The sequence below is a fragment of the Pan troglodytes genome, chromosome X (assembly GCF_028858775.2).
Source record: "Pan troglodytes isolate AG18354 chromosome X, NHGRI_mPanTro3-v2.0_pri, whole genome shotgun sequence".
NCBI lineage: Eukaryota > Metazoa > Chordata > Mammalia > Primates > Hominidae > Pan > Pan troglodytes.
The window spans coordinates 48,797,385-48,821,947 of NC_072421.2; the positions used below are offsets into that span (position 1 = coordinate 48,797,385).

A 24,563-nucleotide genomic window follows, 5' to 3' on the forward strand; every position below is an offset into this window, starting at 1 on the left:
TCATAGTGGTTTTGATTTGCATTTCTCTGATGGCCAGTGATGATGAGCATTTTTTCATGTGTTTTTTGGCTGCATAAATGTCTTCTTTTGAGAAGTGCCTGTTCATGAAAACCTAGGCATTACCATTCAGGACATAGGCGTGGGCAAGGACTTCATGTCCAAAACACCAAAAGCAATGGCAACAAAAGACAAAATTGACAAATGGGATCTAATTAAACTCAAGAGCTTCTGCACAGCAAAAGTAACTACCATCAGAGTGAATAGGCAACCTACAACATGGGAGAAAATTTTCGCAACCTACTCATCTGACAAAGGGCTAATATCCAGAATCTACAGTGAACTCAAACAAATTTACAAGAAAAAAACAAACAACCCCATCAAAAAGTGGGCGAAGAAGGTGGTCTTTCATAGAAGAGGAAAGAGGTGCTGAGTTGGTAAAAGGAATGCCTGCCCAATACAGTAGGCCACCGCTGAATCCTTAAGTAAAACCACTGGCAGCCTTAGTCCCTCTCTGCCTACCACTTTCAGGTGCTCAGCTTTATGCTGTAAAGTTACCCCATCACTCCTAAACTCGGAAATTCTGCCTCCCATGACAGATTAAAAGGCAATTTATATAAAATGTCAATGACTACCAGATTCTGAAGAAGGCAAAGCCTCGCTGGATGTGACTTAATCTTCTAGTGAGATTTAGGGCCGTGTGGCAAAAGGATGGGGAGATGTCAGGGAGTGTGCCAAGTACTCAATGGACCAGGCAGCTCAAAGGCAGCCCCGGGAGGAGAGAGCAACCTCCTTCCCATGTTCTGTCTCCATTCAGAGCAGATGGCCCTCCCAGGCGCATCTGAGCTCCCGGCTCTTCTGCTCCCCCCCTCTGAGGGACCTGTCTGTCTAGCTATCAGCCTGTCAGTTCAGCTCTGCTGCAAAGCTGTTGTGTAGGTGTATATTCATCGAGTGTCTGTTCCTAACACTGATTTCTTGGCAGAGAGAAGTCAGTTCATCCAACCATTAAGGATGAGTTCTGTGTGAGAGGGTCAGAGAAGAGGATTGGGAAGCAGATGGAGCAGGTTAGAACATTAGAATTGTTATCAACCCACTCTTTCTTGTAGATACCCACAGTTCATCTACTCAACCACTCACTTAGCCTTGCGCCCAATCATCCACCCATGATTCACCCACTTACCCACTATTCATTCATCTGTTTATCTAGCCACCCATCCGCACACCCACATAACTGATCACTGCTGTGGCTCCAGCTTTGTGCCATGCATTGGGAGCACAGAGATGAGTCATATCCCCTCCTGCTCTTTCAGCCCTCCCAGTTTAACTGGAGAGACATCCACAGGCAAATCTCGCTGCATGATTCTGTGATCAATGCTGTGGTTACCCCAGGGAGCATTTGATTATGACCCTGACATTTTAGCCGAGTGCTGACAGATCTCTTGGTGTTGCCAGGAGAGAGGAGGAGGAAGGACATTCCTAGAAGTGGGAACAGCGTAGATAAACCCTGGGAGGTGTAAGAGAGAATGAGTGTGGTTAAAGCACAGGGTGGATGAAGGGCTGAGGCAGAAGAAGTTGGCACTTGGGCTGGGTGCAGTGGCTCATGCCTGTAATCCCAGCACTTTGGGAGGCTGGGGTGGGCAGATCACCTGAGGCCAGGAGTTCGAGACCAGCCTGGCCAACATGGTGCAACCCCATCTCTACTAAAAATACAAAAATTAGCCGGGTATGGTGGCGGGCACCTGTAATCCTAGCTACTCCAAAGGCTGAGGCAGGAGAATCGCTTGAACCCGGGAGGCGGAGGTTGCAGTGAGCGCCAAGATCACGCTGCTGTACTCCAGCCTAGGCGACAAAGTGAGACTGTCTCAAAAATAATAATAAAATAAAAGAAGCTGGCATTTGGAAGCTGAGCAGGGGCTTTAATTCCTAGTCCTGGGGTACCAGGGATGGCTTTTGAGCAAAAGAGCCAGCACCCAGAGTGTGGCCAGAGGCCTGGGGTAGCTGGCCTGGGGTAGCCAGCCCGCTTTTGCTCCAGGCCCCAAAGAGACACATGTGCCAACCCCCAGCCTGCAATTCAAAGAAAGAAAAAGACTTCAGGAAGAACGCCATTTACAGAAACTGTCCCTGAGATGGATGGACAGATGGACAGTGGGATGCTGAGATGTCTGGTGGGTGTACAGATCCAAGCATAAACTCTGGTCCACACCACACGCTTTGGGGACACATACCAGGGAAACAATGTGGTCAGGGGAATCAGGCATGTGCACCCCAATTTACCTGGCTCTGCAGGGCTTGGAGGGCTTGCAGGATGCATGGCCACGTTGCTGAGGGAAGAGGGCCAGAAGGTCAAAGCCACTTCCAGTTGGGACTCTAAGAATTTCCTCAAGGGGGCCGGGTGCGGTGGCTCATACCTGTAATCCCAACATTTTGGGAAGCCAAGGCAGGTGGATTACTTGAGGTCAGGAGTTCAAGACCAGCTTGGTCAACATGGTGAAACCCCGTCTCTACAAAAATACAAAAATTCATCTTGCGTGGTGGCGGGTGCCTTTAATCCCAGCTGCTTGGGAGGCTGAGGCAAGAGAATTGCTTGAACCTGGGAGGCAAAGGTTGCAGTCAGCCAAGATTGTGCGCCACTGCACTCCAGCCTGGGTGACAGAGCAAGACTCTGTCTTCAAAAAAAAAAAAAAAAGAATTTCCTCAAGAGCAGCAGCTTCTGAATTTTCCTGAGTGTAGCTGAATCTTTATGCTAAGAAACCATCCCAAGACCTCTGCCAGGAGCACTGGGTGCTGTTAGCTCTGTCGAATGATGTTGTCCTTCACAGGGAGTAAGAGCCAGGAGGACAATTGAGGATGTGTCCTAAGAATGACACCCCGGGCAGGGGATGGGGCTCAGTAGTGAACCAATCCCTCTGCCCAGGGCTGCCAGCCTTCCAGGTGTCAGACTTGGTCAGGAAAAGTCCTCAGCCTTGATAGCTTGGTGTGAGAGTAGTGCAGTCAGATCTCAGGGTGCCAGAGGAAACTGGGTCAGCAGATGATATGCCAGGAGGCCCTAGGGTGCCAGGAGCTGTGGAGAGACCTCAGCTGGCTCTAGAAGGAAGAAGGGCAGCAGTTTGCAGGTAGGATGGGGTAGAAAACCAAGGGCGGCCGGGTGCGGTGGCTCATGCCTGTAATCCCAGCACTTTGGGAGGCTGAGGCAGGTGAATCACCTGAGGTCAGGAGTTCGAAACCAGCCTGACCAACATGGAGAAACCCCATCTCTACTAAAAATACAAAATTAGCTGGGCGTGGTGGCACATGCCTGTAATCCCAGCTACTTGGGAGGCTGAGGCAGGAGAATCGCTTGAACCTGGAAGGCAGAGGTTGCAGTAAGCCGAGATCGCGCCATTACACTCCATCCTGGGCAACAAGAGTGAAACTCTGTCTCAAAAAAAGAAAGAGAGAGAGAGAGAGAACCAAGGACAACAGGGCTGCAGGGTGAGGAGGAGCCCCCCAAAACCCAAAAGTCCTATGGCGGCCCCATTTCAAGCACTCTCCAGGCAGGGAGAGGCCAGCACCCAGCCCTTCGTCACCCCTGCTATTCATTGGTTGATGGAGTCCTGTAGTCAACGCTTGCCAGACATCGTCTAGATGCTGAGCCTAGTGCAGGCACTGGAGGCCACAGACAGCAGAGATGCAGCACTGCCTAGTGGGGAGACAGACACTTTTGTGTGATAAGGTTTATGAAGATAGGGTCTGCCCAGGGTGTGGGAATCCCAGAAGCAAGAGGTAGGAAGGGTCTCCCCGACCTGGGAAGTGATATCAAACTGGATCTTTTTTTGCTTTATTTTAGAGACAGGGTCTTTCTCTGTCACTCACGTTGGAGTGCAGTGGCACAATCACAGCTCACTGCAGCTTGGAACTCCTAGGCTCAAGGAATCCTCCCGCTAGAGCCTCCCGAGTAGCTGGGACTACAGGTGCATGCCACCATGCCTGGTTAATTTTTTCTTTTTTTCTGAGATAGTCTCACTCTGTTGTCCAGGCTGGAGTGCAGTGGTGCAATCTCAGCTCACTGCAACTTCCGCCTCCCAGGTGCAAGTGATTCTCATGCCTCAGCCTCCCGAGTAGCTGGGATTACAGGCACGTGCCACCACACCTGGCTAATTTTTTTTAATTTTTGGTAGAGATGGGGTTTCACCATCTTGGCCATCTTGAATTCCTGATCTCAAGTGATCTGCCCGCCTTGGCCTCCCAAAGTGCTGGGATTACAGGCATGAGCCACTGTGCGCAGCCAATTTTTAAAAAAATTTTTTGTAGAGATGTCGTCTCACTGTGTTGCCCAAGCTGGTCTCAAACTGCTGGCCTCAAGCAATCCCCCCACCTTGGCCTCCCAAAGCGCTGGGATTACAGGCATGAGCCACCTGGCCTGGCCGGAACTCCATACTGTTTTCCACAGCTGTTGCACCATTTTACATCCCCACTGACAGTAATTTCCCCTATCCTTGTTGATTTTATTTATTTTTAAGGTATTTGAAACAAGATGGTTTCAAAAGTCAGAACTAGGCCAAAAAGTCTACTCAGAGAAGTGTCACTGTCACTTCTCCGTTCTATCTCTCTCACCCATTCCCTCTAGGAAACCAATCTCAATAGTTTCTGCTTTATCCTTCCAATGTTTCTTTTTGTAAAGATAAACAAATGCATGTATGTTTTCTTATATCATCTTGTTTCTTACATGAATGCTTGCATCCTATATTTACTTTTTTGCACTTTGCTTTTTCCACTTAACAGCATGTCCTGGCCGGGTGCAGTGGCTCATGCCTGTAATCCCAGCACTTTGGGAGGCCGAGCTGGGTGGATCACCTGAAGTCAGGAGTTCAAGACCAGCCTGGCCAACATGGTGAAACCCCGTCTCTACTAAAAACACAAAAATTAGCTGGACGTGGTGGCAGGCGCCTGTAATCCCAGCTACTCAGGAGGCCGAGGCAGGAGGATCACCTGAGGTCAGGAGTTCAAGAAGAGCCTGGCCAACATGGAGAAACCCCATCTCTACCAAAAATACAAAAATTAGCCCGGTGTGGAGGCGTGCACCTATAGCCCCAGCTATTTGGGAGGCTGAGCCAGGAGAATCACTTGAACCCGGGCAGCGGAGGTTGCAGTGAGCTGAGATCATGCCAGTGCACCCAGCCTGGGCAACAGAGCAAGACTCTGTTTCAAAAAACAAACAAACAAAAAACAGTATGTCCTGGAAATCATTCCTCATCCGTTCATAGATGTCTTCCTCAATCATTTTACAGTTGCACAGAACTCCATTGTGTGACTGCACCACAGTTTATTCAATCACTGCCTATGTATAGGAAGTGATATTGTTTTCAATATTTTGCAATTATAAACCGTGCCACAATGAATAACCTTGTGCATTTGTATTTTCACAGTGTCTGGGGGAGTATCTTCAGGGTAAATTGCTGGAAGTGGGAGCGCTGGTGCAAAAGAAAAATATGCATTTTTGTTAGATGTCAAATTCCCCTTCATCGGGGTTATAAAAATGACTTTTTAAAAAGCACAAATAAGAAAAGCTGATCTTTGCAAAAGAAACCAAATAGTCTTTCTTACTGACATCTAATAGTCTGCGTTGGTTTTAAGACTGAGGCATTTAATTTCACAAAGACTGTTTTTTACAGAGTGATTTAATTTCACCATTGTCACAGGCTCTGCTGGTGCCTACGCCACACACACACACACACACACACACACACACACATGACCTCACATCGCCATAGGAGCTGCTTATCCCATCTGAGCCTCAGTTGTAGCCTCTGTAAAATGGGCGGCACCTGTCTGGCTACAAGTGGTTTTAGAGACTAAGCATTTGGTTCTCTGTGAGATTCCAGATTTCCCAGAAAATCTGATGAAAGCTGAGAGCTCGCTCCCTAGGAACATGCTGAGAAAGAGACAAGCAGCCCCTGACATCCCAGAGCTGGCTTGGTACCCACGGCTAGACCTTAGTGCCCTCCTGTTGAACACGGACAATTTCACAAAACATCAGTATCAGACAAGGCCACTCTGACTGTGATGGATCGAGACAAAAACAAGATCAGTATGTCATCTTGTCTTAGCACAGACACATGAATACATTGTCCAAACCACAAAAATGATCAAGTATTCCCCGACTTGGCTATACAATGCACTTTTTTTTTTTTGGGGGGCCAATGACAACTTTAGCCTCCACTCTAGTTAGTCTGCCCTCCTTCTAGATAAAATTTATTGTGATATCCAATCATAGAATTAGCCCCACTTCCTATCCAGAGCAAAGCCCTGCTTCCTTAAACCATCCCCCAAATCACTGAACACAAGCCCCAATCCTATTATAAGTTCTAACTCCCTTTTACTGAGACACCCCACGGTTCCCCACAGTGTACACCCTCCCTTGTTGCAATGAGCAATAAACCCAACTTGTTCAACCACACACGTGTTCCTGGGGGGTTTTGGCTAGAGGACTTTGACAGCACTTACAGAGTTGGCTGTAAGCTCAAGGACTCTTTGGAACCCCATCTCTGCATGCCCCTAGTCCACAGACTCCTAATTAAGTGGCCTTGAGTCTAGAGCATCAGTAATACCATTAAACAGATGGAGAAACCGAGGTCTAGAGAGATTGACTTCTTCAAAGTCCCATTGTGAGCCAACAGCTGGGTAGGAACTGGAAACTGTGGCTGCTGGTCCCAAGGTGAGGTATGTCCAGCAGACATAGAACCCGTCCCCAAGCTCCCCTTGGCCACAACAGTGTTCTCCCTGCACAGGCCACAGAACTAACCGGCAAGATACGCACATGCGCATCTCTGAAGGATGGCTTCATTCTCTCCCTGTCCTGCCTTTCTCTCTGTAGAATGGGGCAGTGAGATCCCAGGTTGAGGGATAAAGGAATCCCCACACCGGGGCTACCCTCAAGGACGCTCACACACTGAGGTCTCAGCTTAAAGGAGCCTCATCTTCCCTGTCCAGCTGCTGTGTCCCAGAGTGTGCACCCTCACAGACCCTGTCACCAGTAGCACCTCATTCCCATCTCTCAATTTCCCTCTGCATTTGCCCAGGTCAGGCGAGCTACCTAGAACCCCCCTCCCTTCCTTTCTTGACCTTGAGTTCTCATAATTTTTCTTCGAGATCTAGCGTGGGGCCAGGCATGGTGGCTCACACTTGTAATCCCAGCACTTTGTGATGTGGCAGGATGGCTTGAGGCCAGGAGTTCAGGAACAGGCTGGGCAACATGGCAAGACCCCATCTCTAGAAAAGAATTTTTTTTTTTTTGAGACGGAGTATTGCAGTCTAGCTCTGTCACCCAGGCTGGAGTGCAGTGGTGATCTCAGCTCACTGCAACCTTTGCTTCCCAGATTCATGCGATTCTCCTGCCTCCACCTCCTGAGTAGCTGGGATTACAAGGCGCCCACCACCACACCTGGCTAATTTTTTTGTATTTTTAGTAGAGATGGGGTTTTACCATGTTGGCCAGGCTGGTCTCAAACTCCTGACCTCAGGTGATCCACCCACCTCAGCCTCCCAAAGTGCTGGGATTACAGGCGTGAGCCACTGTGCCCAGCCAGAAAAGAATTTTCTTTTTTTTTTTTGAGACGGAGTCTTGCTGTGTCGCTCAGGCTGGAGTGCAGTGGCGCGATCTCAGCTTACCGCAAGCTTCGCCCCCTGGGTTCACGCCATTCTCCTGCCTCAGCCTCCCAAGTAGCTGGGACTACAGGTGTCCACCACCACGCCCAGCTAATTTTTTGTATTTTTAGTAGAGACGGGGTTTCACCATGTTAGCCAGGATGGTCTCGATCTCCTGACCTCATGATCCACCCACCTCAGCCCAAAGTGCTGGGATTACAGGCGTGAGCCACCGCGCCCGGCCCAGAAAAGAATTTTTAAAAGTCCCAGCTACTCAGGAGGCTGAGGCAGGAGGATCACTTGAGCCCAGGAATTGTAGGCTGCAGTGAGTTATGATTGAGCCACTGCCCTCCAGCCTGGGCAACACAGTGAGACCCTAACAATCAATCAGTCAATCAACAAAATAAGAATCTGGCCGGGCACGGTGGCTCATGCCTGTAATCCCAGCACTTTGGGAGGCTGAGGCGGGTGGATCACCTCAGGTCAGGAGTTCGAGACCAGCCTGGCCAACGTGGCAAAGCCCGTCTCTACTAAAAATACAAAAATTAGCCAGGTGTGGTGGCGGGTGCCTGTAATCCCAGCTACTCGGGAGGCTGAGGCAGGAGAATCCACTGAACCCAGGAGGTGGAGGTTGCAGTGAGTGGAGATCACGCCACTGCGCTCCAGCCTAGGTGACAGAACGAGACTCCGTTTCAATAAATAAATAAATAAATATAAAAAATAAAATAAAATAAGAATCTTATGAGTCCCAGAGAGAGAGAGAGAGAGAGAGACAAAGCTCTTCCTCACAGTAAAATCCCAGGTATATGTGTAAAAGAAAAATCATTATTTGGCCACCATCAGAGTAGTTATTGCTTCAGGCAAGAATCACCAATGAATGCTAAAGTAGTGAGTAAAAGTTTGATTTAAAAAAAATTGCAGAGTTACAGTCTCAAAGTATCTCCCGAAAAGCTACTTATTAATTACAAAAGGGGATCATGCCTGTAATCTCAACACTTTGGGAGGCCAATGCAGGAGGATTGCTTAAGCCCAGGAATCCGAGACCAGCCTGGGCAACATAGTGAGACTGTTTCTACAAAAAATTTAAAAATTAGCCGGGCATGGTGACTCACACCTGTAGTCCTTGAAGATTACATGAGCCCAGGAGTTCAAAGATGCAGTGAACCATGATTGCGTCAATGCCCTCAAGCTTGGGTAATAGGGCAAGACCCTGTCTCCAAAAAAAAAGAAAAAAAATTACAAAGGGAAAAATAGTAAATTTATACTGGTGAAAACTAGAAGACCACTTTAAGCAAAAGATCAATGCTAATACTAACAATTTCGAGACTAACTGAACCCTCCTGTCTCCTGATAACGCTGAGAACACAGCGTCACTTCTGTGGAATTCCTGCCAAAAATGCAGAATTCAAATCTAATCATGAGGAGACATCAGATAAACCCAAATTGAAGGACATTCTTCCAAAGAACTGGTCTGTGCTCTCCCAAAACATCAAGATCATGAAAGTTAAGTGAAGATGGAGACATTGTTCCACATTGGAGGAGACTAAAAAAACCTGATAACAGAATGTATCTTGTGACCCTATGATTCCCTTTTCCTATACAAGGACACTATTGACATGCCCACCAGGGTGGCTAGAACCAAAAAGTCAGATAACAAGTATTTGTGAGGATGTGGAGCAATGGAAACCTCATACTATGCTGGTAGCAATGTAAAAAAAGAAAAAAAAGTCCTTGCTCTTAGGATATTCATACTGAAGTGTTTAGTTAAAAGGGTGTCATATCTGCAACCACTAACAAATAATTCAGAAAAATCACTGTATATCATTCAGAAAAATTATATATATGTAAATTACATATGTATATACATGGGGAGAAAAAAACGGACAGAGACAGAGAGAGAGCAAATATGTTATCATTATAAGGCTTGGCATTTTTGTCAGTCCCATAAGTGAAAAATAGTATATCATTGTTTTTAATTTGCATCTCTTTAATTATGGAGAGGGTCATCTAAAACACCCCAGAAGCCACAACCTAGAATGACCACAGACATTTATTGAGTGTCCACCCTCTACTAAGCTCCAGTGATAAAAATATGAAGCACAACATCTGGTAGATGTAAAATGGTATTATATCTCACTGTTGTTTTAATTTTACATTTCCCTGAGCAGTAAAGAGATTGGGTTATCTTTTCATATATTATACATATTGACCATTTTAGGTTTCTTCTGCTGTGAATTACCTATTTGTACCCAATGTCTATTGCCAAGTGTATTGTTTGTCCTCTTCGGATTTGTAGATGTTCGTTATATATCCTAAAACCTAGATCCTACTTCTTTGTGACACAGGTCAAAAGCCTAGATGGAAACAATCAAGTCCGCAAAGCCCAGGAGCACATGTGGTAAGAATCTTCCAGTTTTAAATGCCAAGTCTTGCAATTGAGGGAAGTATTTCTGGTAGGTGCTGTGGGTCATTGTTGACTCAACTTGAGTGGGTTTGACAACTGAGAAAAAAATTAAAATGAAATTTAATTCATAAAATGTATGTCCTGTATTCTGCTGTTAAGGAAAAGAATTGATATTTGTGCATCTGGTCTAAGCTATTATTCCTTATATATACATATTCTTACCGTATTAAATGTTTTTTGTTTGTAATACATGAATACTAATTTATGAGCTAGAACTCCATTTAACTTCATGTTAAAATAGAGAGAAAATATACATTTCTCTTCAATTACCATTGGTGTTTCCCAGCAAAAACCTGCCAAGCCCACTCTTTTGTTTAACAGAAAAGGACAATGGAGACGGGTGAGTGAACATGACTTGCCCAGCTCCATACAGGCCATTGTTAATCTGATTAAAATCTGTTTCAGTTGGCTGCCCAGGTCAGGGTGGAGTCCAGTTTGACCTGGGCTTCCTTCTCCCTTCCACGTCACAGCTAAGCATGTAGTGCAGTAAGTGCCCAGTAAGTGCTCTTTTGGAAAAATAGGCCCTTCATCAGCCTAGGTACAAAGGGGAATGCCTAGAAACTGCAGCAGTAGGGTAGGTAGAAGGCGGGTGCTACATAAATCTTTAGTGTTGGTGCAGATAGAGGTGCGGATGGGGCCAGTGTAAGCGCTTTCTTTTTTATTTTATTTATTTATTTATTTAGAGAAGGAGTTTCGCTCTTGTTTATTTATTTATTTATTTTGGAGAAGGAGTTTTGCTCTTGTCACCCAGGCTGGAGTGCAATGGCGTGATCTCGGCTCACTGCAACCTCCGTCTCCTGGGCTCAAGTGATTCTCCTGCCTCAGCCTCCGGAGTAGCTGGAATTACAGGCGCCCAGCTAATTTTTTTGTATTTTTAGTAGAGACAGGGTTTCGCCATATTGGCCAGCCTGGTCTCAAACTCACGACCTCAGGTGATCCATCCGCCTCGGCCTCCCAAAGTGCTGGGTTACAGGTGTGAGCCACCACGCCCAGTCTTTATTTATTTATTTTGAGACGGAGTTTCGCTCTTGTAGCCCACAATGACGCGATCTTGGCTCACTATAACCTCTGCCTCCTGATTCTCCTGCTTTAGCCTCCCGAGTAGCTGGGATTACAAGCGTGCGCCACCACGCCTGGCTAATTTTTGTATTTTTAGTAGAGACGGGGTTTCGCCATGTTGGCCAGGCTGGTCTCGAACTCCTGACCTCAAGCGATCCTCCTACCCTTGGCCTCCCGAAGTGCTGGGGTTATAGGCGTGAGCCACCGAGCCTGGCCCTTAAGAGCTTTATAAATGCCCCCCTTTTAAGTGCTCGGTACTAGCCTCCCTCTAGTTCACAGAGAACATTTACTAGTCGCTGGGGTCACCTTCGAAGCAAAGAGTCTGCTGGGGAATTAAGCATGCAAATCACTTCTCAACGACGACACGCCAAGTGCTCACAGCTCGTCCCCAGGGGAAGCACAGGCGCCTAATTTGTGTTCCTAGGTGACACAGTCATTACTTATAAATGTTCCTGGCCGGTCCCAGGAGGTGGGAGGGTTGGGAGTTACTTCGGTTCTCTCAAAGGTTGGGGAAGGAGAGATCTCGGTTTGTTTTCCCATCTGTGAAACGGGGACACCACGGTATTTAGAGGACGTGCGCGGGTGACTATTTGGGGGTGCAGCGGCTTCCCTCCTCCCTCCCCCATCTTTCCCTTCTCACTTCCAAGGCTTGGAAATTTGGAGATTCGGAAGTTTGTTCTTGGATGGCCAGAAATCCTCCGGACGCAAACGGTCTGGGGCTGAAACCGCCACAGGCCGGAAAGGTGCGGGCGTGAACGTCCTGCGCGCCGACGTCCCCCCGCGCCGGTCTCCCCTCAATCCTCCTGCTCCCCTCCTCCGCGTCCCCGTCCCCGCCCCCCTCCTGCTCTCCCATTGGCCGAGCCGGCGGCCGGGCCGCCCCGGGATTTAAAGGGCCCGCTCGCCGCGCCGCTCTGGGAGCCGCTGCTGGTCCTGGCCTTGCGGCCTGCGGGGGAGGCTGCCCGGAGGAGGCAGCGGCGGCGGCAGCGCGTCCTCGGTCCCCAGGACCACGGCTTCTTTCCTGCCAGGTAGGTCGCCAGTAGTGCGCACGCGGCTCCCCAGCTCCCATCCCTGGGCCGGCCTCCCCAGGCGGATCTGTAGCGCGAGTGCTAGGACCCCCTCCCCATCACCTTTCCGACTCTCCCTCAGGCTATGTCTCCTACCACCACCTCCTTGCAGCCCCCGGACCTGGGCAGGACTTTGTTGGCGGCCTCTCGCCGGGTGGGGATGAGATGAGGGGCGCGGAGGATACAGGACACCCCCCCTCCCCGCGCCGCCGCATCCATACAAGGAGAGATGCACACGGCCCCCAAGTGTCACAGAATCCCCCTCTCTGCCCTCCACTCAGAGCGACTCTACCTTGGAAACCAGGGATTCCCCTTCCCGTCGCCCGCCCCATTTGATATATGGGCCTGAAATGTATGCCATCCCATCACCATCGGACTGGACTGTTCACAGCACTGGAGAGACAGAGGTCCTTCATTCACTCCAGGTCACAGGCTGTGCGTGTGCATGCCGAACACCCACATGCACACAGTTGGTGGCTCAGTCTGATGTACCTGACTTCTCACGCCTTCCCCCAGTCCTCCAGTACCGTGCCTCTACATGGGCTGGGCAGCCCCAAACTGAAATGTGAGTGCCAGAGTGCATCCTTTAAGCGAGGTCTGCCCCACGGACACCCGCTCCCTCTGTGTCCCTGCTTTGACAGATCTATCCATCTGGCCATCCATCCGTGGGGGTCTGCAATGGCCACCTTTAGCCGCCAGGAATTTTTCCAGCAGCTACTACAAGGCTGTCTCCTGCCTACTGCCCAGCAGGGCCTTGACCAGATCTGGCTGCTCCTTGCCATCTGCCTCGCCTGCCGCCTCCTCTGGAGGCTCGGTAAGTGCCTGCCATACCGTGTGCCACCATGCCAGGCCATATCAGACCTCCCACATTCATCCATATCGAGCCACACCTTACCCTGTCACATCCTGCCAGGCCCTAGCATGTCCAAGCTGGACCCCAACATGTTCAGCCCCACCACATCCCACCAGGCCAAACCCCATTCCACCATACCACATCCTACTATGCCAGCCACCCCATGCCATGCCACACCGAGCCACATCCTGCCATGCCAAGCCATGCCCTTCAGTATTCCTGAGTTCTGGGATTCCAGAAAGCTGAGATTCTTGGATCTTGGGATTCTGAAATGTCTACATCCCAAGGTTATAAGACATTGGCATGCTGATGTCACAGGGTTATGGAATCCCAAAGTACCATGATTACAGCGTTTGGAGATTCTGACAATTTGAAATTCTCACATTCTAGACTTCTAAAATGTTGGCGTTGTGGATTTCTATAATCAGGGCATGATGCGATTTCTGGATTCTAGGATTCTGAAATGTTTCCACAGTCATAGCAGGCCTGTATCTTAATGAAAGATTCCAAGTCCCCAAGATTCCTATAGGAGGCGGAGATTTCTGGAAATCTGAGATCCGAAGGTTCTACACTTTCTTTTTTCTTTCTTTCTTTTTTAATTTTAAATGGATGTTCTATTTTTTCCCAGGTTTATTATTTTGAAATTTTTCAAAGCTACTGAAATGTTGAAAAAATAGTACAGTGAGCACCCACGTATGCATCACCAGATTCTCTAACTGTCAACATCTTGCCATGTTAGCTGGCTCTATCTGTCTATCTATCTATCTATCTGTATATCTATCCATCTATCTATCTATCTATCCATCTATCTATCTATCTATCATCTTCCTGAATTGCCTGAATAACCTGCTGACATCATGACACTGTACCCCACATCCTTCAGTGTGTGGCCCCTGAGAACAAGGACATCATCTCCCACAACCACATCCTCCACCATCACCCCACAAGACATTGAATCTGGATACAATAATGTTATCCTATATAAATTGATATTTGAATTTCTTCCAAGGTCCCCCAAATGCCCTTTATAGATGTTTCTTTTCTTTAAACCCAGGCCCTGCCACCCTCTCCAGCTCCCCAACACCTGCTTTGGGCCCCTCCAATCCCACTACATTCCAGCCTGAAGGCCTTTGCCCTGGCTACGCCCTCTACCCAGGTCATCCTCCCCTTCCTACTAGCCCACCAACCTTCTCTTTCTTGTTCTCCCTCTCTCCCTCCCTCCCTTCCTCCCACTCCCTCTCTTTCTCTCTCTTTCTCGTTCTCTCTCTCCCTTTCTTTCTCCCTTTCACCCAAAGGGTTGCCATCCTACCTGAAGCATGCAAGCACCGTGGCAGGCGGGTTCTTCAGCCTCTACCACTTCTTCCAGCTGCACATGGTTTGGGTCGTGCTGCTCAGCCTCCTGTGCTACCTCGTGCTGTTCCTCTGCCGACATTCCTCCCATCGAGGCGTCTTCCTATCCGTCACCATCCTCATCTACTTACTCATGGGGTATGAGTATGCATCCTTATCCGCACACTGTTGGCTGAAGCGCATGGGTGGGTCCCCAGGCCCCAGATGAAGTTGTCCAAGACAGGGAGGGTGGTGAGATTCCCCGGAGAAAGAAGGGAGTCTGGGAGAATCATTTGCCTATGAGGAGACACAGAACAGGTAGGACGTGGAGTGTCCCTGGAGAAGGGAATCTGGGAGATTTGTCCTTTCACAGGACTGTAAGGGACAGGTTGGGCATGGGCTCCCCCTGGAGGAGGGAGCCTGGGAGAATTTTTCCGCCATGAGACTGTTGTAGGACAGGAGGAGGCAGAACCCTCTGGGCACCTTGGACCCCCTTCCCCTGTCCCCCGTGGTCTCAGAGGCCATGAGTGTCATGGGACCAAGACCAGCACCTTTTTCCTCAGTGAGATGCACATGGTAGACACCGTGACATGGCACAAGATGCGAGGTAGGTAGCCCTGCCCCTCTCACCTGCCCAACCCCCCTGCCCCACTCCTCGTCTCCTAACTGCCCCCACCCTGTGCCTTTCCTCCCCTGCTTTTCTCCCTCACCTGCCCACCCCACTGGACGTGCAGACCTCACATTACTCTCGGGTCCGTGTCTCTTTCCACCGTGCATTTTCCCGAAGTCTGTCTGTCTCGTGTCATGTATGTGCCTGACTCTCTGGAGTAAGGGCATCTATCTGTCCTGGGCTTCCTTGCCCACCTGCCTATCTGTCCCATGCCCACCTATCCATCCTTGTGCCCGCTTTTCCTACCACATCTCACCTGGTGCACCTCCTCCTTGCCATGCTGATCTGCTCTCTGCCCATCCACTTGACCATGGGCACCACACATAGGGGCACAGATGATTGTGGCCATGAAGGCAGTGTCTCTGGGCTTCGACCTGGACCGGGGCGAGGTGGGTACGGTGCCCTCGCCAGTGGAGTTCATGGGCTACCTCTACTTCGTGGGCACCATCGTCTTCGGGCCCTGGATATCCTTCCACAGCTACCTACAAGCTGTCCAAGGCCGCCCACTGGTGAGGTCCTGAGTGGATGGGTGGGCAGGGACTGTGGGAGCCACCCTGGGGCAGCACTCATGGAGTGCTTGATCCCTACAGAGCTGCCGATGGCTGCAGAAGGTGGCCCGGAGCCTGGCACTGGCCCTGCTGTGCCTTGTGCTGTCCACTTGCGTGGGCCCCTACCTCTTCCCGTACTTCATCCCCCTCGACGGTGACCGCCTCCTTCGCAAGTGAGCACAGCCTTCGAGGCCCCTGCCCAGCAATGAGGGGGTTGGGTAGGGACCCGCGGTTTCCCCAGTTCTGAGCCTGTCTCTTAATGCTTCTTTCTGTCTTCTGTTACTACAGCAAGAAACGCAAAGCCAGGTAAATGAGGGCAGGTGTGAGGGCACGTGGAGTGGGGCTGACATGAGTGGGGGCAGAGCCCATGACCAATGGGTTCTGTGTGTCCAAGTGTGTCTGACCGTCAACTCCATGACTAGACAGAGACTGTGGTTGGCTGGCTGGCTGACGAAGCTTGGCTCTGTGACTCTGTTTGACTGACACTCCAACACATACTGTCTCTGGCTGTCCATCTGTTCAGCTGTCTCGCTGTTAGAAGCAAGTCATATTAACTGTCATGGAGAGTGACAAGTATGTGTTGGTTGGGTGACTTTAACCTGTCAGTGACTCTGTCTAGGGATATGTATGATGTATGTTTGTCTATTGGCCACTGACCCCCGAATGTAAGCCTGTGAGTGGCTGTCTGGCTGTGCCATCATCAGTGATAGGGTATGTGGCTGTCATTGGATAAGATAAATCTGTGTTCAAGATTCTGACTTTTTGTAGCTTTGGCCAGGAATGGGTCTGACTGTGGCATGTCATATGCCTGTCTGTGGAGTTCATGGACTACCTCTGCCTGTGTGTCTGCCTTCCCTGATGGCTTGGTGTTGTCTAGCTGAGGGGTTGTACCCGACTCTGGTCTGTGCCTGTCTGCAGGACTGACTGCCTCTAGTTTGACTATAGGGTTTGATCTGGCTCTTTGGTTGTATGGCCCCTCCCCTACTCCCTGGCTGCTGATTAGGTCTAATGCCGAATGAGTCTCCAAAAGGTCAAGTGACTTGACCAGTGTCACCCAGCTAAGCAGCCAGGCATGAATCCCAGGCCTAACTTCAGAACCTATGCTTTTTCCAACGCAGGATGCTGCCTGTTTTTGACCATGTCTGATTACAACTAGTAGGGGGGGTGTGTGTGTGCACAGCAGGGTGTTTGATGGTCTCTGCGCCCAGCTCAGGGATTTTTGGCTGTCCTGTAGTCGCTGAGTCAGGTTAGAGCATTGCAAGGCTGGGAGTCTGATAAGATTTGTGTCTGGCTGTTAGAGGGTGCAGGTCTGTGAAGTCGGGCCTCTGATGGTGGCTAGCTTTGGCCGTCTGGCCACATGAGCCTGCAGGGCCATGCCATATTATAGGACAGCTCATGCATCCATTTGAGCCACATAAGACTAACTGCCTGAGGGTGGATGTCTGTGTGTGACTATCATAGTTCACCTTTTTTGCGGCTACATTTCGTCTGTCTTGTCTGAACAATTCAGACCAGCCTCCAGGGCCTCTCTGACTCTCTTCTTTCTTCTCTGCTGCCTTCCTGACCCCTGGGGGCCCTAGGGGCACCATGGTAAGGTGAGTCTACAGAGCGGGGCCCAGGATGCTGACATGTGGTGGGGTATCATGTTGGGACCTGAACGTGATGCCTCTCACCCCTGCCCCTTTCTCCCCAGGTGGCTGCGAGCCTACGAGAGTGCTGTCTCCTTCCACTTCAGCAACTATTTTGTGGGCTTTCTTTCCGAGGCCACGGCCACGTTGGCGGGGGCTGGCTTTACCGAGGAGAAGGATCACCTGGAATGGTGGGGGGGCTTGGGGACCCCCTCTCCCACAGGGTGCTGCCTAGAGGAGCTGCAGGGAGGAGGGCGGGTGCTCCCAGGGGAGGGAACGGCCAAGACAGAAGTGTGGCAGTCAGATGAGTTGAGATCCCAAATGGATTTGCATATCTCTTCTGCCCACAGGGACCTGACGGTGTCCAAGCCACTGAATGTGGAGCTGCCTCGGTCAATGGTGGAAGTTGTCACAAGCTGGAACCTGCCCATGTCTTATTGGCTAAATAACTGTGAGTCACCAAGTCACCACTCCAGCTGTGTTTGGTAATCCAGGCCCTTTCATACATTCATACAACATTTACTGAGCACCTTCTGTGTGCTAGGCACCCAAAATCCCTACCCTTGTCGAGCTGCAGTTCTCCTGGGGGGGCAGATGATAAATACGAGAAAAAAAATACATAATAGCTCAGGTGTTGATAAGTGCTATGGTTAAAAAAAAATTTTTTTTTTTTAAAGCAGGTAAAGGTGATCCAGGAGTGCTGGCAGGAGATAGGAGTGGGGAGGGGAGGGTATTGCAATTGTAAAAAAATTAGCCAGGGCAAGTCTCCCTGAGGAGGTGACATTGGAGCAAAGATGCAAAGCAGGTGAGGGAGCAGGGAGTGCAGATATATGGGGGAGGAGTGTAACAGATGCGGGGACAGCAGGTGCAAAGGTCCTGAGGCGGGAACTTGCCTGGTGTGTGGGGAACAGCAAGAAGGCCAGCAGGGCAGGAGCAGAGTGAGCCAGGGTCCAGTGGCAGGCGGTGAGGTCAGGGAAGGCCCGGAGGGCCTCATGGGCCATGGAGAGGACTTTGGCTTTTTCTCTGAGAGAGATGAGAGCCACGGCAGGGCTCTGAGCAGAGGAGGGCCCTGGGCTGACTCGGGTTGCAGCAGGATCCCTCTGGCTGCTGTGAGGACAGACTGAGGAGAGGGATCGAGGATGCAGCAGTGAGGAGGCCACTGCCATCATCCAGGCCAGTGATGGTGGTGGTGGCAGTGGATGTGGAGAGGAGAGCTCAGATTCTGGCATATTCTGAAGGTGGAACTCACACAATTTGCTGAATTTGGATGTGGGAGTTTGGGGAGGGCAAATCAAGGGTAATTCCCAGGTTTTTGCCCTGAGGAACTGGAAACGTGGAGTTGACATTGACTGAACTCGATGAGACTGGGAGGAGCAGGCTGGGAAGATCGGGAGCTGGGCTTTGGGCATGTGAAGTTTGAGGCCATCTAAGGACTTTATCCTGGGGGCTCCAACAGGTTGTGGGTATTCTCATCCTGCTGATGGCCCTCCAGGAGGGGCTGGGGGACTCTCAGGAGAATTTTATCCCACATCTCTTCCCCTCCAGATGTTTTCAAGAATGCTCTCCGCCTGGGGACCTTCTCGGCTGTGCTGGTCACCTATGCAGCCAGCGCCCTCCTACATGTGAGCAGGGTGGAGCAGGATCAGGGTGGAAGCTGGGTGGGGGCGGGTGGCAGGGCCTCTTCCTCACTCATTTCATTGTCATCTGCACTCCCCCAGGGCTTCAGTTTCCACCTGGCTGCGGTCCTGCTGTCCCTGGCTTTTATCACTTACGTGGAGCATGGTGAGTGCAGGGCCCAGCCCAGCCGTTGGATAGAAGGTTGGTGGGGGGGCTGGAGACAGCCTCCCCTGAGGCTAACCTGACCCCCTTACCTCTCCCCACCACCCCAGTCCTCCGGAAGCGCCTGGCTCGGATCCTCAGTGCCTGTGTCTTGTCAAAGCGGTGCCCGCCAGACTGTTCGCACCAGCATCGCTTGGTGAGGGTTCAGCCTGGGCAACCTTGTGCCCAACACTCCCTGTCAAAAATGTTCCTTCTATCTCTATCTTGTATGTGTCTCAGGGTGCCCACCTTCTTCTTTTGGTGCCTGAGCCATCCCCATAACCTCTCCTCTATTCGCTGGCATCCGTTTCCCTAACAGGCATTTATCAAGCATCTGCTGTATACACACCTGGCATTCGTTTCCCCCAGTGAACATCCGTTGAGTGCCTGTTGGTGCTGTAGGTGCTGGAGACACGGTGAATGAAACAGACTGAAGTCCCAGCCCTATGGGACAAACATTTTAACCGGGCAGACAGTAGATAAAAAATGAGTCAGTAAAGTCTAATAATAGTGTGTCAGATTGCAAGTAGTGCTAAGGAGAAAATGTGTAGGGCAAAGGGGACGGGAAGTATGGGGGTGATTTCCGTTTGAAATAGGGAAGTCAGAGAAGCCTCCCTGGTGAGGTGATGTTTGAGGCCTTTAACTGAAGGAGGTGAGAGAGGGAAACGTCCCAGGCAGAGAGACACCCAGTGGAAAGGCCCTGAGGTAGGAGAGGGCCTGGAATCTTTGAGGAATAGCAAGGCAGCCAGGGTGGCTTGAGCAGAGGTAGGGTGAGGAGGGGAGATGGGTGGGAGGCATGGGCCCTCTAGATCATGGTGGGGATTTGGTTTTGTTGTGTGTTTTTCATTCTGTTTGCAATAAGAAGTACAGACAACTTCATATTTGTCTCCCACCCGACTCCCGTTCATTACTATAAAGCCCTGACTCAAAGCCCTGCCACTCTTCCTCCTCTGCCTGGAGACTCGCACCTCCTCCAACCCAGGATGCCCTCACTGTGAACAGTACCCTCATCTTGGATGCCTCTGCATAGGAGGCTCCCTGAACCATCTCTTCCCTATCTCAGGGGGTACCCTGGGCATCCTCAGTCCTGGAACCCACTGTGCCCTGTGTGTCCCCTGGGCTCCCCCGTGCAGGAGGAGGTGGGACACAGTGAGTAGGTCCAGTTGCCAAGTATATCCATCTGTCCCCCACAGGGCCTGGGGGTGCGAGCCTTAAACTTGCTCTTTGGAGCTCTGGCCATCTTCCACCTGGCCTACCTGGGCTCCCTGTTTGATGTCGATGTGGACGACACCACAGAGGAGCAGGTGAGGTGGGGCCCTGGGCTGTGTGGTTAACCAAGGGTGGCGCTATCTGGCGGGGGGAAACCATGAGGACAAAGGCTGGGAAGCTGAGGCCTGAGCTCCTCAGACTGTGCTGCTTCGCCTGGGCAGCCAGTGCTCCTCGGTCCTTTCCCATAGTCCCTCTGCTTGAGTCACACTGTTAGGTCTTTTATTTGGGTGAAGTGTGCAAAATATGTTTATTTATTTTACTTATAAAATAACTTTTAGGCTGGGCATGCTGGCTCACGCCTACAATCCCAGCACTTTGGGAGGCCAAGGTGGGCAGATCACTTGAGGTCAGGAGTTCAAGACCAGCCTGGCCAACCTGGCGAAACCCCGTCTCTACCAAAAATATAAAAAATTAGCCAGGCGTGATAGCATGCGCCTGTAATTCCAGCTACTCGGGAGGCTAAGGCAGGAGAATCACTTGAACCCAGGAGGTGGAGGTCACAGTGAGCCCATGCCACTGCACTCCAGCCTGGGCAACAGAGCGAGACTCTCTCAAAAAAAAAAAAAAATCATTTTATAGAGATGGAGTGGAAAATCCAGGTTTTACTTGTGTTAATTATTTCACTTCATTATTGTTTAGGTAGAATTTGCAAGACTTCTTAATTTTTTTTTTTTTTTTTGAGACAAGGTCTGTCACCCAGGCTAAAGTGCAGTGGTGTGATCACGGCCCACTGCAGCCTCACATTCCTGGGCTCAAGCCATCCTTCTGCCTCAACCTCCTGAGTAGCTGGGACTACAGCTGCATGACACTAAGCCCGGCTAATGTTTTTTTAATTTTTTTTGTAGAGACAGGGTCTCCCTATGTTGCCCAGGCTGGTCTTGAACTCCTAGGCTCAAGCAATCCCCTTGCCTCAACCTCCTAAAGTGCTAGGATAACAGGCATGAGCACCCTGTTTTATTTAATTTATATATATATATATATATATATATATATATATTTTTTTTTTTTTTAGACGGAGTCTTGGTCTTGTTGCCCAGGCTGGAGTGCAATGGTGCGATCTCAGCTCACTGCAACCTCCGCCTCCTGGTTTCAAGCAATTCTCCTGCCTCAGCCTCCTGAGTAGCTGGGATTACAGGCATGCACCACCATGCTGGGCTAATTTTTGTACTTTTAGTAGAGATGGGATTTCGTCATGTTGGCCAGGCTGGTCTTGAACTCCTGGCCTCAGGTGATCCACCCGCCTCAGCCTCCCAAAGTGTTGGGATTACAGGCGTGAGCCACCACGCCCGGCCAAAAAAATATATATTTTATTTTACTTAGGTTGAGTGTACAAACCCTGGATTCTGCACTTTAAAATTTTGCGTTAAAATGTATGCACTATTTTTGTTCATGTTGAGTATGCAAATACCAGATTTTACTCCTTTTTAAATTAAGAACAATTTAAAAATAACATTTATTCATATGGCTCTTGCAGAATCCAGGTTTTTGCTTCTCTTTTAGTTAGGTTTCAGTCAAAAACAAAACTTTGTGTTTTTTGATATTAAAAAGTTTTTAATTCAGGTTAAGTGTGCAAAATCTGGGATTTGCTTTTTTTTTTTTTTTTTTTTGAGACACGGTCTCACTCTGTTACCCAGGCTGAAGTGCAGTGGCACAATCATAGCTCACTGCAGCCTCAAACTCCCAGGCTCGAGCAGTCCACCCACCTCAGCCTCCCAAGTAGCTGGGACTAGAGATGCATGCCACCACACCTGGCTTTTTGCTTCTTTTTAAATAAAGTTTTTGTTTTGTTTTCATTAAAATATTTTTAAATAGTGAATGCCTATCATGTGCTTCAAAAACCAAACAGTATTCAAGATATTCAGAGAAAAGATTTGCTCCTACCCTCTGCCCCCTACCCTCTTACAGGTTACATGGTGAGACGGGGTTTCACCATGTTAGCCAGGCTGGTCTCAAACTCCTGACCTCAGGTAATCCACTCACCTCAGCCTCCCAAAGTGCTGAGATTGCAGGCGTGAGCCACCGCACTGAGCCCACTTTTATCCTTTTATTAAAATATCTTTCCAAAATTTAAGCATATCAAATATAAAAATATATTTTAATTCTACCCCCTTGCCAGTTTTTACCCTAAAGATAACACATGAATGATACTGTTCTGCAATTTTTGAAAATCTTCCACATCAGGATATAGTGTCCTCATTCATTTTTTCCACTATGAGGAAGTGACACAGTTTATTTTTTCTCTTATTTGTGGACATCAGGTAATTTCTAGTCCTTTCCTATTGCAAGTGATGCTGCAGCAGGAACTCTGTACCCAAGTGGATCCACACAGGTGTGGACAGATCTGTAGGATCTGTTGATAGTCTCAATGGAGTAGTACTTTTGTGCTCTCCCACCAGCAATGCCTGAACGTGCCTGCTGCCCCACCAGTACAGAGTGCCTCTCAGACTTCCTGGATATGTTTGCCACTTCAGTAAAGAGGAAGATGGCCGGGCGGGGTGGCTCATGCCTGTAATCCCAGCACTTTGGGACGCCCAGGCAGGCAGATCACTTGAGGTCAGGAGTTCGAGACCAGCCTGACCAACATGGTGAAACCCCATCTCTACTAAAAGTACAAAAATTAGCTGGGCATGGTGGTGCAGCATCTGTAATCCCAGCTACTCAGGAGGCTGAGGCAGGAGAATCTCTTGAACCTGGGAGGTAGAGGTTGCAGTGAGCTCAGATCGTGCCACTGCACTCGAGCCTGGGTGACAGAATGAGAGCCTGTCTCAAAAAGAAAATAAATAAAATGAGGAAGATTATTAATGAGGCTGAGCATCTTTTCATATGTTTAAGAGCCATTTGTTTTTCCTTTACTGGAATGACCTATTCACCTTCTCTGGCAATTTTTCTTTCCAAAAAATTAATTTTTAGGAGCTCTTTATATATTAGGGAGATAACAGGTCAGAGAATGGGATCACTTTGTTTTTAAAATGATTTTTAAAGAAGAAGACAAAAACTATATCTGGTCACCTTTCATATGTACCTAGGCCCTTCTGCGGGGCCTCGCCTAGAGCAGTCACAGAAATGTCCTTGGGCAAAGGATGGGTTTTCCTAAGAACTTCTTTGTCCTTGCTAAGTGGGACCATCACCTCTTTCTCTCCCACAGGGCTACGGCATGGCATACACCGTCCACAAGTGGTCAGAGCTCAGCTGGGCCAGTCACTGGGTCACTTTTGGATGCTGGATCTTCTACCGTCTCATAGGCTGACGCACATCTGTGGACCCTCATAACCCTCTTAAGACCCCTCTCAGGGTGCCACTGATGGGGGATGAGGGAAGGCCCTCTCTCTACTCCTTGACCCCCTCCATCCTTGACCCCCAACACCTCAACACACACACACACACACACACACACACACACACACACAATCACACCATTTTCATGCCTGTCAATCCCCACCCCACCACAAGGCAGGAAGGGGGTGGTGCCTGCTGGGGCCTAGAGGGGGATGCTTGGGGAAACAGAGAGGGGGAGATCCAGGGCCTCCCCGCCTTCCTTCTTCCTTTTTATATACAATTTGTTATTGTCAAATAAAAGTAGGAAATATTCAATAGGCTTCTTCTTCACTGCTCAGAGGGGAATAGGAATGAGTGAGGAAGGGAGCACAGCATGGATAAAGGTTTGGAAGCTGGAAACCATGAAGAGAGAGCAGACTGTGATTGGTTCATGGTTAGTTTATGATTGATTAGATGATGAGCCTGAAGATGGCAGGATCCTGGTCCTGCTTGGTTTGATCAGGGCAGGGACAGATTGCATAGTTGGATGTGGGGGAGGCCTGATTGGCTGGAAAACTGAAGGATCCCCATTCTGATTGGTTGCTCTGAGTGGGACACAGAGGAGAGAAAGCAAGAGAGATGAAGGGTTGGTGCCTATTTATCCTTAGGACTGAGGGTTGTGGGTTCTAATTGGATGGGAGGTCTGGGATGGGTCTGGATTCTGATTGATTGCTCCATCTGGGGGCCCACTGGTGGTTAGGCGTTTGATTGGCTTTTTAGAACTGGCATATGGAGATTGAGGGTCTTCATGCCAATTGGTCAGTAGGACTGAGAGGCCTGGGTTCTAACTAGTTCTTCTGACTTGAGGTCGGGAGAAGAGAGAATGACCGCTGCTATTAGGACTGAGGAGTTCTGAGCACTGAAGAGCTGGGGAGGGGGTGGTTGCAGTGTATAGCGTGTGATCTGCTTGTAACAGTTTCGTTGCA

The 24,563-nt window shown here is 49.6% G+C and overlaps 1 protein-coding gene across 24 annotated transcripts; it reads left to right on the forward strand.

The window, feature by feature from the left end:
- The first annotated feature begins 11,587 nt into the window (after positions 1-11,587).
- PORCN (porcupine O-acyltransferase) lies at positions 11,588-23,913 on the forward strand. Of its 24 annotated transcripts, none has more exons than XM_063804460.1 (16): positions 12,012-12,168; positions 12,489-12,772; positions 12,849-13,021; positions 14,356-14,548; positions 14,953-14,996; positions 15,387-15,568; positions 15,650-15,780; positions 15,896-15,913; positions 17,188-17,202; positions 17,301-17,426; positions 17,586-17,686; positions 18,781-18,857; positions 18,954-19,017; positions 19,125-19,210; positions 20,247-20,357; positions 23,468-23,913. In XM_063804460.1, exons 2-16 carry the CDS (start codon positions 12,558-12,560, stop codon positions 23,567-23,569), a joined length of 1,638 nt encoding a protein of 545 aa, XP_063660530.1. In that variant the 5' UTR covers positions 12,012-12,168; positions 12,489-12,557; the 3' UTR covers positions 23,570-23,913. The 24 variants fall into 24 exon arrangements, with proteins under 24 accessions (XP_063660534.1, XP_016798577.1, XP_063660531.1 ...); XM_054676815.2 differs by having other exon boundaries at positions 12,046-12,168; positions 12,489-12,642; positions 14,427-14,548; XM_063804461.1 differs by lacking the exon at positions 17,188-17,202 and having other exon boundaries at positions 11,893-12,168; positions 12,958-13,021; positions 14,427-14,548.
- The last annotated feature ends 650 nt before the right edge of the window (positions 23,914-24,563 follow it).

Excerpts from the sequence above, each read along its gene's own strand:
- PORCN (XM_016943082.4), top strand. The coding sequence starts at position 12,547 with ATGGGCCTGAAATGTATGCCATCCCATCACCATCGGACTGGACTGTTC. Across the intron at positions 19,211-20,246 it reads GTTCGCACCAGCATCGCTTG|GGCCTGGGGGTGCGAGCCTT; the intron begins GTGAGGGTTCAG and ends TGTCCCCCACAG. Across the intron at positions 20,358-23,467 it reads ACGACACCACAGAGGAGCAG|GGCTACGGCATGGCATACAC; the intron begins GTGAGGTGGGGC and ends TCTCTCCCACAG.